Below are 12429 nucleotides of genomic sequence, written 5' to 3'. Positions count from 1 at the left end.
TGTCAGCAAATCTTTGCCACCTAAATTAAAAGTATGTGTAACAATATGCTAGTCCCGAGGAACTCAGTTTTAAAATGTTGACCACTAAACATTTATATTTAGAGACATCTCACACAGGATGACCAGTGTTGCAAGAGATAAGGTATTTAGCAGGTTAGTTTCAAATCCTGTTCTGCATAGCTAAGACCAGAAACTCAACCCTTATTTGCCCCTGTGCAAGGTAAGTGCCCTCAACAGGTTGATGACTGTTTTGTTAGCTATTCCACGGACTAATAAATACTAATTGGGAAGACTGTCTGAATCTGTAGGACCAGCATTTAGACTGATTGCCCCCATACCATATGAACATCCTCAGCTAGCTTTGGGAGGTGTTTTGGTATTTGATTTGATTTGTTTGTTTGTTTTAAATTTCACTTTTCTGGAACAGCAAATATTTCCTGCAATTTCTATTGCTTCCCCCTTTCAGGTATGCATTTACTTACAGTGTTTCAATGGGACTTAACTGTTGCACAGGGTTACTGTCAGGCTTTTCTTTTATATGAGATTCTTCCAGTGTTCCAAAACCTCCTCGCATTAAGAGCTATCTTGCAAATCCTTAGCTAAGAATGCTGCTCTTACACATTTAGTGGGAAATTTGGAATTTGTTTTGAAAACTATATAGTATTAATAGAAACCACTTTGAGTAATCTTAAAATGTGTTTAATTGCTACTTCCAAATATTGAAAATAGTCATAAATCTCCTTTTTTTTTTCTTTTTTTTTTTCTTTCAGATTACCCAGCAGCTTGAAGGGATCTGTTTGCAGGTGATTGGAACAGTTTTGCAGCAGCATGTATTAGGTATCTCTGCTTCTGTTGGCTTATATTTTAAAGTGCATGGAATTGGCATTACATTTACCTAAAATTCTGTTTGTTTCAGAGTTCTACGAGGAGATCTTTTCCTTGGCTCATAGTCTGACCTGCCAACAAGTTTCTGCACAAATGTGGCAGCTTCTTCCTCTTGTGTTTGAAGTCTTTCAGCAGGATGGTTTTGATTATTTTACTGGTAAGTAACATAAATAAATCAGAAAGCCAAAAGGTTTCATAGATGCAATTTCAGCCGTAAATAATAAACTGCATCTTGACTAAATATTAGGAGAATGCTCCAGTGAGGTTACACTTGAAGTATTTTATTCTGCTGCTGCTACAACCAGACTTGTTTTGTTAAGGCATCTATGACTAGATGCACACTTATCTTGACAAACATTAAGCAAGAGCTCTAATTATTAATACACAGATTTTAACAGCATCTAACTGATCGTTCTTCTTTTAATACAGACATGATGCCTCTCTTGCATAATTATGTTACTGTTGATACAGATACACTTCTGTCAGACACAAAATATCTTGAAATGATCTACAGTATGTGCAAGAAGGTGAGTAGGTTCCTTTGTGGTAACAAAACCTGCCATCTCTGAAGTAATATGCTGTTAAACTGGATACTTTTTTCCAAAACAGCTTTTGATCTCTGTTCTTTACAAAGCATTTTGCTATTTAACATCCTCTGAGATTCCACAAACTGCTTAGTTATTGCAGAGAAATTTAAAGAGGTTGCGTTAAAATTTCAGATACAGACTTTTGCTGAAAGGCAAAACCAAATCATACACAACAAAAGCAGATTAAACAAACCAGGTTTTGTGCAATACACTTTGCACATATGGGCATGCAAGACATATTGCAAAAGGTAGGTGGTTTCCTTTATCTGGGATTTGTAGGCTTGCTGTGACTAGGATACCAGATGCCGTGTGTGTGCTAAACAAGCAGAGTAGGGATGGAGGGTAAAGGGATAGGAGTAGGAAGTTATTTTCCCAAGTTTGTGCCAAGTCAGTGATGAAAGCTGGGAGCAGAATGCAGCTGTTCTAACTCAGTCCAGGCACTTCTGGGCAGGGTTTCTGTATTTAACTTCTCAGGTCCTGTATGTTACCATTAGCTGCCAACTGGGCTTTCTTTGTCCAATCAATATGTAGGATACACAGCTTTCCAGAATGTTAGCCCCGTGTGAGGAAATGAATACTTCTTTATAAGATGGTGTTAATATTTTATCATCTCTAATAGTAATCTTGTAGGAATTTCAGTTTTCCACTCCTGGATATTACGTGTGGTGTCTATATAAGAGCTATGGTGAACTGTCAGCACTGCCCATGGTATTTCCTGAGTAATTCTTTTGGAGATGTTTAAATATTGTAGTGAATAACTCCTGCCAGCCTTTCTTTGAAAACAAGTTGCAACCAGGCTGATTGTAAATTCTTGGAACATTTTATTTTGAAACCAGCAAAATAGGATAAAAAGAAAATTAGCCTGCCATGACCTGTTAGTGATTTGTGCTTGGCTGAGCAGAGTGAATCTTTAACACAGGTTTTAGATATTGAGTGGTCTACCACTGGATATCCCATTTTTGTGAATAAAACTTACACAATTCAGTACATTAATGCATAAGAGAAGTTTTTGTTTTGTTTTGCGAAATGGAAGCTGATGCTTATGCAGTTACTGTGGTAAGCTCTGCATCCATAGATTTATTGAATATTTGCACATATAAGTTGGTTTTGCCCACATTTCAGCCATTTTCAGTCTCTGGTTGTCATACCAAACCTTTGCTGTGGATTTGGCTGCTTTACTGATGGGTGTTTATGCATTGTTATAAAGGGGGTAAATTCGTGTCAGGTTTTCAAAGCAAAGCAGTATATGGAGAACACTTCTTGAAGGGATATCACCAACAGTAATGGTTATTTTTCAGGTCCTTACAGGAGTTGCTGGAGAAGATGCAGAATGTCATGCAGCAAAGCTGTTAGAAGTAATTATTCTTCAGTGTAAAGGGCGTGGCATTGACCAGGTTAGTAACAACTTTGGTTGCTAGAACTAATACTTTAAAAAGATTTTATTCTCTAATATTGATTATGTATTAACACGAATTTTGTTAAAAGAAGTTTGTGTGGTGTGACTGATAATCCTCTCTGTTACTTCAGTGTTACTCACTTAGCAGCACTGCAGAGGTAGTTATTGCACACTGTGTCTCCAGAATTTAGGACATTGCAAAACTCATGTGTTTTCATGAAACTGGAATAGCACCACTTTAGGAGCATCTTGGTTCTAAAAAGTCAATTAATTGCGTTCTAAGTTAATCCTAGTGAATATTTAATGAAAATTATTCAATCTTTCAGGCTCATAGCTTTGAAATAAGTATGAAAATGAAGTTCCTAGAATCCCAATTAATGTCATAGAGGAACCAGGGACTTCATTATGCACATATGAAAATTGTAATTTGAGAGATGAATTTGTGTGCTTCTGCTGTGCACAGGACAAGCACTGTATACTAGCCATTTAAACGTTTTTGCATCCTTTTGAATACTTGTGGATATGGTCCTTGGAAACTTTAATTTTTGTTTGAAAAAAAAAAATCTTCTATTGTGAATCCAGTTTTTTTAGTGTGGCATCTCTGAAGAGCCTACACCTTTGAATAGCTGTTTTCTTGGAGTGTTAGTAATACTTCTTGACTTTGATGTATGTATTAAAAAAGACTAGGTTGATTTTGCTGGACTTCCTGTGGTATACATTTCCTGTATTTTTAATTTGTAATACACAAAATTATAGAACCAGGAGCTACAGCTGCTGCGCAGGATGTCCCAAAATCCACATAGTTAAATATTTTCACATTTACATTTAATCTTTTAATTGCCAGCAGAAGTTATATACAAAATTGTTCCCATTTTATGCCCTCTGTGTTTATGTGCCACACTGCTGAAATACAGAATAACAAATTTTAGTTTTGGTCACTAAGTCTGTCATGGTTCCCACTCCTCAGTGCATACCCTTATTTGTGGAAGCTGCCTTGGAGAGACTGACCAGAGAAGTGAAAACCAGTGAACTACGAACAATGTGCCTCCAGGTTGCCATAGCTGCTTTGTATTACAATCCTCATTTACTATTAAATACCTTGGAAAATCTTCGTTTTCCCAATAATGTGGAGCCTGTCACCAATCACTTCATAACACAGTGGCTTAACGACGTGGACTGTTTCTTGGGGTGAGTGTTTCTAATTCTGAAGATGATTCTCTGTGATACACCTGTGTATGACCTGCTTGTAAATCATAACAACTTACACCATTTTTACTCTTCTGTTTTGTAGACTTCATGATAGAAAGATGTGTGTGCTTGGCTTGTGTGCTCTTATAGATCTGGAGCAAATACCACAGGTTTTAAATCAAGTTGCTGGACAGATTCTGCCAGCTTTTATCCTTTTATTTAATGGATTGAAAAGAGCATATGCCTGTCATGCAGAGCATGAAAATGACAGTGATGATGATGATGAAGCTGAAGAAGATGAGGAAACAGGTATGGAAACTGTTATTCTGTATTTTTCTTTTTTTTTTTTTTCGATGGAGATTCCTTGAGCTTTCTTTCCATATTTTTGTCTTTCCGTCATCAGTCTGAGTGATTGTTCGGAACCGTTTTCCACACAAAAAGGAATTTGTTTGTTTTCATCTATCCACTGAAAGCCCAATTGCTTTTTGATCTCTGCTGTTGAATTCCAGACTCTTCAAACTATTGTCATTATATATACTGTTGTACTACTATATTTTATATTTTTTGAATGTGCCTTTTTGAAAGTGTTTTCATGAAATTATTTCAGGCTTTCTTTGGAGCATGAATATTGCTTTGTTTAAAGCTTTATCAAGTGCTCGAAACTATCTGTATATACATTTTTATGACAGTTCTCTTTTCTCACTTACACATTGGTGTCTCTGAGGAGACAGGTTACATGAGCTCCCCCCCCTCTAGCCTGCACTATACTGTTACCATTTCCATTGCCTGTTTTACATATTTGGCTGTATTTCTAAAGAATTGTTCTTACTCTTCCCGAGATAAACCTTTTTTTGTGTGTTACATTTAACTCAGAGGAGTTGGGGAGTGATGAAGATGACATTGATGAAGATGGTCAAGAATATCTAGAAATTCTAGCAAAACAGGCAGGTGAAGATGGAGATGATGAAGACTGGGAAGAAGATGATGCTGAAGAGACTGCTTTGGAAGGCTACTCCACGATTATTGATGATGAAGACAACCCTATTGATGAATATCAGATATTTAAAACAATTTTTCAGAGTAAGTAACTATATTTCCTTTCCTGGCCAACAAGTTACATTTTAACTTTACAGTGTAGTGTTATAAACTAGAACCCGTTGAAAACTTCCAAACAGGCTTTCCAATATATGCTTGAAACAGTTCTTCCTTTGGAAAGAAGCCATCAGTAAACCTTCAGAGCAGGGGGAGATGCTTGAATGAATTTACAGTGGTAGGGAAGAGGTCAGAGGTTTTACTGTTGTTTTTAAATGTCTTGATTTGTGTAACCACAACTGACTGTTATCCTGACTAAAACAGCAGTGAGTTAATAATCTTTTGAGCTACAAAACATTTTACTCAACACTTTCCTTTTGCTTATGTTTTCTTTTGCAGCAATTCAGAGCCGTAACCCTGTGTGGTACCAAGCCTTGACACAGGGTCTTAACGAAGAACAAAGAAAACAGTTGCAGGACATAGCAACTCTGGCAGATCAGCGGCGGGCAGCACATGGTATTTTCCCCCCTTTATACCATTAATGGCTTCCTTTGCTGTTTGAGTGCTCTGGATGTGCTCAAGAAGCATAATATAGAGAATGCCTATAATTCAAGCCTGATAATGTCTTCATCAAAGCAGGGTTGTTTTGCACTCCAGAGGTGTTTGAAATCTCTTAAGGTGGGCAGGTCACAAAGCCTCACTGCACAAACTGTATGGCATTGCCAGAGGTGTAAGGAATGATAGAAATGGCCTGGTGAAGTGGCCAGGGACATAAAAGCAAATTGTCCTAATTGCATGGATTTGAAAACAATTGATTTGATTACCTGAAGGTAGATGAACTCCAGGTATGTTAACAGACACATCAAGTGGCTGATAAATTATTTCCTGGCATATGACCTAGTCCAGCTGGGATAGACAATGATTCTATGGACAGGAGAATACTAAATTATGGAAGCAGTATTTGTCTGTAAAGCCGCATTATTAAGCCCATTAAATATTTTAGAATGTTAAACTTAGTTACAGATAATACAGATTTAAAAATCTATGGTGTTTTTTTTCTTTTTAAGTTTTCCCTTACTTTTGAGAGTAAGCCAATATATATCACTCCCTAAAATCAAGACTGAATTTTGAGAGATCAGTCCAGCCTCATATCCCATGTCTTACTGAACAATTGCTACAGGTGTTTCAAAACAGAAGTTCAGAATTTGTTTAATAAAAATATTGGTAGTAAGAACACACATTTAATAAGTACTTACGGGAAACCAGCCCACATTACCTCACAAAGTTTGTAAGTGTCCAGAAGGATCCAGTTTTAACGGTTATAAAATACAGTTTCACTGTGTCCCCTGTCAAGCACTAACATTGTACTGATGAGATTATATACTACTTCTGCAGTTTATGGAGAATAAAAAAAGTTTGGCCTTTTTTTTTTTTTTCTACTGCTTTTTCATAGAGCAAATTAGGTTCAGGTTGTGAAGTTTAGCTTAAGCAACTAGATCCTTAAAGGAAATTCTTGCCTACTGTCCAAGCACACTGATACTCCATTTAGGCCACCTACCTCACTTGGGGACATCCTGTTAGAAGGATTTGGAATAGAGTTCTCCCTCATTAATGTGGCATAGAAGAATTTCCATATGCTAAGAGATTTGTCTGCTGTGGAGCTGTGAGGGAGTCTCCCCCCAGGCTTCATAAGCCATGGCAACATTTTTATGACCTATTTCCAGAGAAACAGAGACACAATGCAGATTTTCTAAACAATATGAGCTGTCCTCTATTCCCAGAGAGATTGCAACTGTTTTGAGATAGGAGAAAGCTCTTAGACTAATGTAAGACATTAGGAAGTGTTGTTATCTTGACCTGGGAATAATACAAACCACCTTCTGCACTATCCAGATTGATTAAAGGTACAACCTAAATTACCAAGCTGATTTTCAGTTGTCCATGTATTAGAGCTTGTAAAAACCTGTCTTACAGTAAAACCTGTCTTACTGTAGTCTTTGAAGGATGGTAGAACCAGACACCTTAACTATTCCTTGTAGTTACAGTGATGGATTTGTGGACCTCAGATGGCTACAGATCTTAAGGATTGGTTGAAAATGGAAAGTGATGAATGTGTTAGTTTTCTCTCAGAATTATGTTATATGATCTAGTGACCTAAAAGCCAAATTACCTGCTTGGGTAGGAGCGTGTATACTAACTAAAAAGTACATTTCTGGTGCTCCAGTGGCTATTTCTGCTTGTATTGTTGAGTTGAGGTAGGAACACAGAAAATTTAGCTAATATTTCTGTATGCTTTTTTGGTACATGTGCTCTGTTACCGGTTTGACTGCAAAGTCTATTGATGTTAACCAGAAAGAATTAGGTGCCTTTAGTGAGTTTAGAATTGCAGCATTCATTCAGGTCCTGTTTCTGAAATGTGAAAATTACACAGTTGTGTCCAAAAGCTAAAGTGTGGGCTTTTTAAAATTACAAATTCATTTAAGCAAGGCTATAACAATATTGAGAAATTAAAATAAGTAAATAATCTGTCCATCTGTTCTTTGGGGCCTGGCATATTTCTACTTTGTGGGTGCTCATTCCTTTCTCGGGTAACCCCAGATTAGACCTCTTATCTCTGAGAGACTCAAAATGATCTGTCACAGAATCTTGATCTGTCTTTCCCACTACACTACACATGCACTGAAATGTCTTCCTTTTGTTTTTTTGTTTTGTTTTAGAATCCAAAATGATTGAAAAGCATGGAGGATACAAATTCAATGCTCCAGTTGTGCCAACTTCATTTAATTTTGGAGGCCCTGCCCCAGGAATGAATTGAATTATCACTTTTCCTGCTACTGTGTGATTGTAGTGAAGAGCTTGTGTTCCTCCCAATAGTGGTTCCAGAACTGGTTCATGTTATCTACAACTCACTCTAAACTAATTTATAAATAGATTGGACAAAAGCCCCAGAAGTGGGACCTGATCGTACAACCTAATACTGGAAAGCAAACCAGAGGTTTTATTGAAGATAGGAAGAATATGAATTTAAAGCTTCAAATGACACACTTTGGAGATCGGAAATCAAGAGGGGATGTCATGAAGGCAGCTTTTCTTTTTCTGAGGAAAAACAAAATAGACATGGGCTGCAGGACTATTTAAAATGTCTCATTTACAGTACAGAGTAGAAGGCAGACAATTTTTACACCTGTGGCAGTATGAGTATTGGCCCAGTTTATTTCCCTTTTATCCCTACTATTGGGTGTCTATTCTTTTAATGTAAATAAGATAAGGTAATCAGATAGCCTTACTTAATCTTCATCATTTCCATTTATCAAGATTGTTCATATGTAGAATATTGGACACTTAATGTAGCACTACATAACTGATAAATCTGTAAATGAATTAGCACTTTCATATTGAAACAAGCCTGCTAGCCTATGTACAAAAATAGCAAAAATGTTTGCTGTTTATAAAAATAAAAAATAAGGGATGTACTGGGGAAAATAATTTCAAGTTATTAATTTAAAATGAACTAGCAGTTTTGTACCTGGTGACTTTGTGGTGCAGTCACCTCTGGTTGTGACTTGAATTCGGTTATGTAAAAAGGGGTTAGTGATATTTCATTGCTGCTAAAGAAAAAATAGCAACACCCTCCCGTGTCCTTTGTTTTTTTTAAAGATGTCACTGTACAAGGTAGAGAATTGATACAAATGTGTACTGTAAGCACAAAGAAAAAAGTTATCCTTTTAGGTACATGAGGTGTGAAGATCTTAAGGTCAATTGAAGTGTGTGGATGAAACATCTACATATGCAATCTATTAAAAACACGACAACATCATTGGCTGATCTGGGCTGTGGTGTATAAAAGCAATTTTTTTGCCCCAACTGTGCAAGATAGTCTTTTTCCAGCTCATGGTAGTGCAGGTGCACTACTCCTGCATTTCATTCCCCCTCTTTTTGCACTTGCAGCATTAGTGTGTGCTGTTGTCTGCCTGATCCAGACAGTGTATTTGAAGTTTTGCCAATCTTTCATTTTTGAAGCCACAATTTTCTTCCTTCAAAGTTGCTATAGTAACTAGTATTTTAGCTAGAGAGGCAAAATACAGTTCCCTCTGGGACCACTATCAAAACCACTGTATGAAGAAGCCAGCAGGGAGATGCTGTGAATGGGTTGGCTTAAATGCCCCTTTTTTCTTTTCTAAAAGCAAAAATCCATTGGCGTTTGATCTTGCCTTGAGATCATTGGTGTCAGGTCTTTTAAATCAATTGTTTGGGTTGGTTTTTTTTTTCTTTAGGCTGTTTTTATATAAAAATGTCACCTGCTGTTACAATTGATATTAAACGAGCTACCTTTAATTTAATGTAAGCCTCCAAAATTTAAATACAGGTTAAAAAATAAACTTTTTATCTGTAAAAATGAAATGCACATATATATATATTATGATACTCAAAATGCAGTCTTCAGAAAATTGGTTTGTGTGGTGTGGTTTTTTGCATCAGCAGAGTAGCAGGATTTCGTGGTTTGGGGTTTCCTTCTGAGCTGACCAGCACCACACTCTGCCTTTCCACTGGTGCACAGCCGCTTCCCCCGGCACCCGAAGGGGTTTTCCAGTCTCTCCTCTGCAAGCCGCTCCACCGAACACTTCCCTGCGCACAGGTTGCAAAGGGGAGAGGCTGAGCCAGAGCTGCAATGCTGTGTTGCCCTAGGGATTACCAAAGGGATACTTGAAAAGCAAAGTGTGGACTAAGGGAATATTGCACCTGATGTGAAAAAGTTGAAAAGGATGAAGCCTTGGATGGAGTATCCATCCTTGGAATGGTGGGAGAACCACGGTGGTACTTGTGCACCTGTAGCTGACTGGCCAAGGCCACAGAGCAGGGCTGGGATGGGTTTTTAGTGAGTGTGTAACTCATGGACACGTCCAGGTGTGCTCTGGCCCCCAGGTCACCCCTAGACAAGGTTTTATTTTTGTAGTAAAAGGTGACAGAGCTTGCCTTCTGCTGCACATTCCTCGACCTTGGAAACACCCAGTTGGACAGAAATCATTTCTGAACATCTGCTGGTTGGGTATCTGCCTATCTTGATATGCATCCAAAACATGTAAGAGAACCTCTGAGGGCAGATGAGCCACTTGTGGCACAAGGTGTGTGACAGCAGCAGTGAGAAGGCTTTATCCACAAAGCAGATGGCAAAAGAATTGGGGGAAATCACCAATTGCAGTGCCATTGTCAGTTCTGGAACAGATATTTTTCAAGTCACAAGTCAAGGGAAGAATGCTATCTTGGTGTGAGGAATACAGTCTTAATTCAAGGGTGCTTTTATGTGTCACTAGACTGGTTAGCAAGGAGCATCTTTTTTAAGAATGATCTAGAACTTTGCTTTCCTTTGCTCCAAGAAATGTATTTATATAAATTGCAAAACAACTTTGCATTGTTGTTGGTGGTGATAGTGCATTCTGTGATGCAATATATCAATTTCAGTGATACACATGTCAAATTTCAAACTGATCTTCCTCCCAGAACTTGCACTTATCCACATCATTTTCAAGGATAATGCAACTCTGAAGGAAGGGCTGGGAAATTAAAAGCCTCTGTTTTTTTCTATTATGGAAGATCTCCTTGGATTAATAAACATCTAAAGCAAATCCTTATCTTCACTTATTTCAGTGTGGTGTTTTGAATGTAGCTGTATTCTTGAAGTGTAGTTCCTGTTCTAGTTACATAGCTCTAAGGTTTGTATTTCCCTAATATTTCTTCAGCCAAATATTAGGCACAACCACTGTTCTCTTCACTGGGTTAAATGTAAGAAAACAGAGACTTCTTTAAAATTTTGGCATACTGGGTAATTTTTTCTAAATCACTAGCTTAAAAGAATTATTAATAGGTGTCAGCATAGTACAGCAAAGCTCTGTTCAAATCTCTTACACTGCTGCAAGATTCCTCAAGTCTGCAGTGGATTAATTACTGACCACCTGACAATAAACATTGATATTATTTATTATGCCAAGCAATTGATACCTTGTAAGTTTTATGGGTTGATTTTTTTTTCCCTAAAGGAAATTTCCTCCACTTGACTATCAGCTTTCAGAGTAGAATCATCATGAAGTGTCTCGGCACTTTTTATCTTTGCATGTTTCTGTGTAGCTCCCTCTCAGTCCTTCCCTACGTGTCCTTTCTCTCACTAAACATGTTTGATTTCTGGGCCTGAATTTTCAACCCTGCAACTCAAGTTTTAACCTGAATGCAAAGGTGAAATAGGAAAAGGTTTATAGAAATTGGAGATAAGTTTGGAAGGTTGAAGGCTCTCTATGTTATGCTGTTATGGAGTTGAGTTCCTTGAGCTGGGTTTTTCTCTTCCCTGTGCTCTATGGAATCTTCTAAGTACCCAGAAGGAGCAGTGTGGAAAAGCTTTGTCCACTGTTGTGGTGCTGATATTCAATTATTTTCAAGCAATGTGTAGCTTCTTTATCTTAAATGGTGTGTCACTGTTTTGTGTATTGCTGATTTTTATAGCAAAACGTTGATGCTAGAAATGTAAAGCACTTCAGAATGGGAAATAGAGTTGTAGCATTTCACAGAGATGTTAACAAATAATCCAGTAATATAAGGGAGTTGGAGAATCAGAATTTTATCCTTGGGTATTTCACTGTTTCTGTACCTCAAATCAAACCGATGGCTGCAGTTTGTACATTGGGTGAAAGTTTCCCACTAAAAAACAATAAGGAAAACTGTAAGCTAAAACTGCTATTAAGCCTATTTGGGAATAAGCTTCTCCTGGTCTTTAATATGCTTCAAGAATTTATAACCGTGTCTGGAGCAAAATTTGAATGCTTTTACGTCTCCCATGTTTGGAAAGGTGGAGTAAGCCCCTCAGAACTGGGTATATTGTCTCATCAATGGTGGCAAATTTGCATGAACTCCAGAACTGGGTTTTCTTGAAAAATCATATACTGATTTAACCTTAACACCCTCAGACTGGGAGATGGTTGGACTATTTATTACGCATTTCTGAACCTAAAAATCACGTAAGCATAAACACTCCCAAGCATAGCTTTAAGCACAGGGTCCTTATCCCCAGGGGCCGAGCTGGCATGGCAGCCGCAGATAAACGCGGCGGGAGGCCGGCAAGGGCAGGGCGCTCGCTGCCCCCAGCCCGGCCCTGCGGCCCACGCCCCGCCGAGAGTCCCCGGGGCCCGCAGGAGGCCGCAGCCAAGGGGAAGCCGCTCCCTGCGGGCGCCCGGCGTGTCCCGTTTGGCCGCTCGCGGTCCCGTCGCCTCAGGGCGCTCCGCGGGCCCCGCTGGGGGAGGGCAGGAAATGGCGCCGGTTCCCCCGGCTCGCGGGCGCCGCGCCGCCCGCGGCACA

General features: G+C 38.5%; 1 protein-coding gene across 1 annotated transcript in view; it reads left to right on the top strand.

Moving 5' to 3' along the window:
- Window positions 1-10724, top strand: part of IPO7 (importin 7) — a 35525-nt gene extending 24801 nt beyond the window's left edge. The window contains exons 17-25 of the mRNA XM_027651283.1: window positions 771-837; window positions 917-1042; window positions 1315-1412; window positions 2771-2866; window positions 3836-4056; window positions 4160-4365; window positions 4930-5136; window positions 5488-5604; window positions 7806-10724. Of these exons, the coding sequence (XP_027507084.1) occupies window positions 771-837; window positions 917-1042; window positions 1315-1412; window positions 2771-2866; window positions 3836-4056; window positions 4160-4365; window positions 4930-5136; window positions 5488-5604; window positions 7806-7903 (1236 nt within the window). The 3' untranslated portion in view covers window positions 7904-10724. The remainder of the gene's footprint in view (window positions 1-770; window positions 838-916; window positions 1043-1314; window positions 1413-2770; window positions 2867-3835; window positions 4057-4159; window positions 4366-4929; window positions 5137-5487; window positions 5605-7805) is intronic.
- Window positions 10725-12429: the final 1705 nt, after the last annotated feature.

This window comes from Corapipo altera, unplaced genomic scaffold (genome assembly GCF_003945725.1).
Source record: "Corapipo altera isolate COAL_440 unplaced genomic scaffold, ASM394572v1 78, whole genome shotgun sequence".
NCBI classification, from domain to species: Eukaryota; Metazoa; Chordata; class Aves; order Passeriformes; family Pipridae; genus Corapipo; species Corapipo altera.
This window is presented reverse-complemented; position numbering and strand designations above follow the sequence as displayed.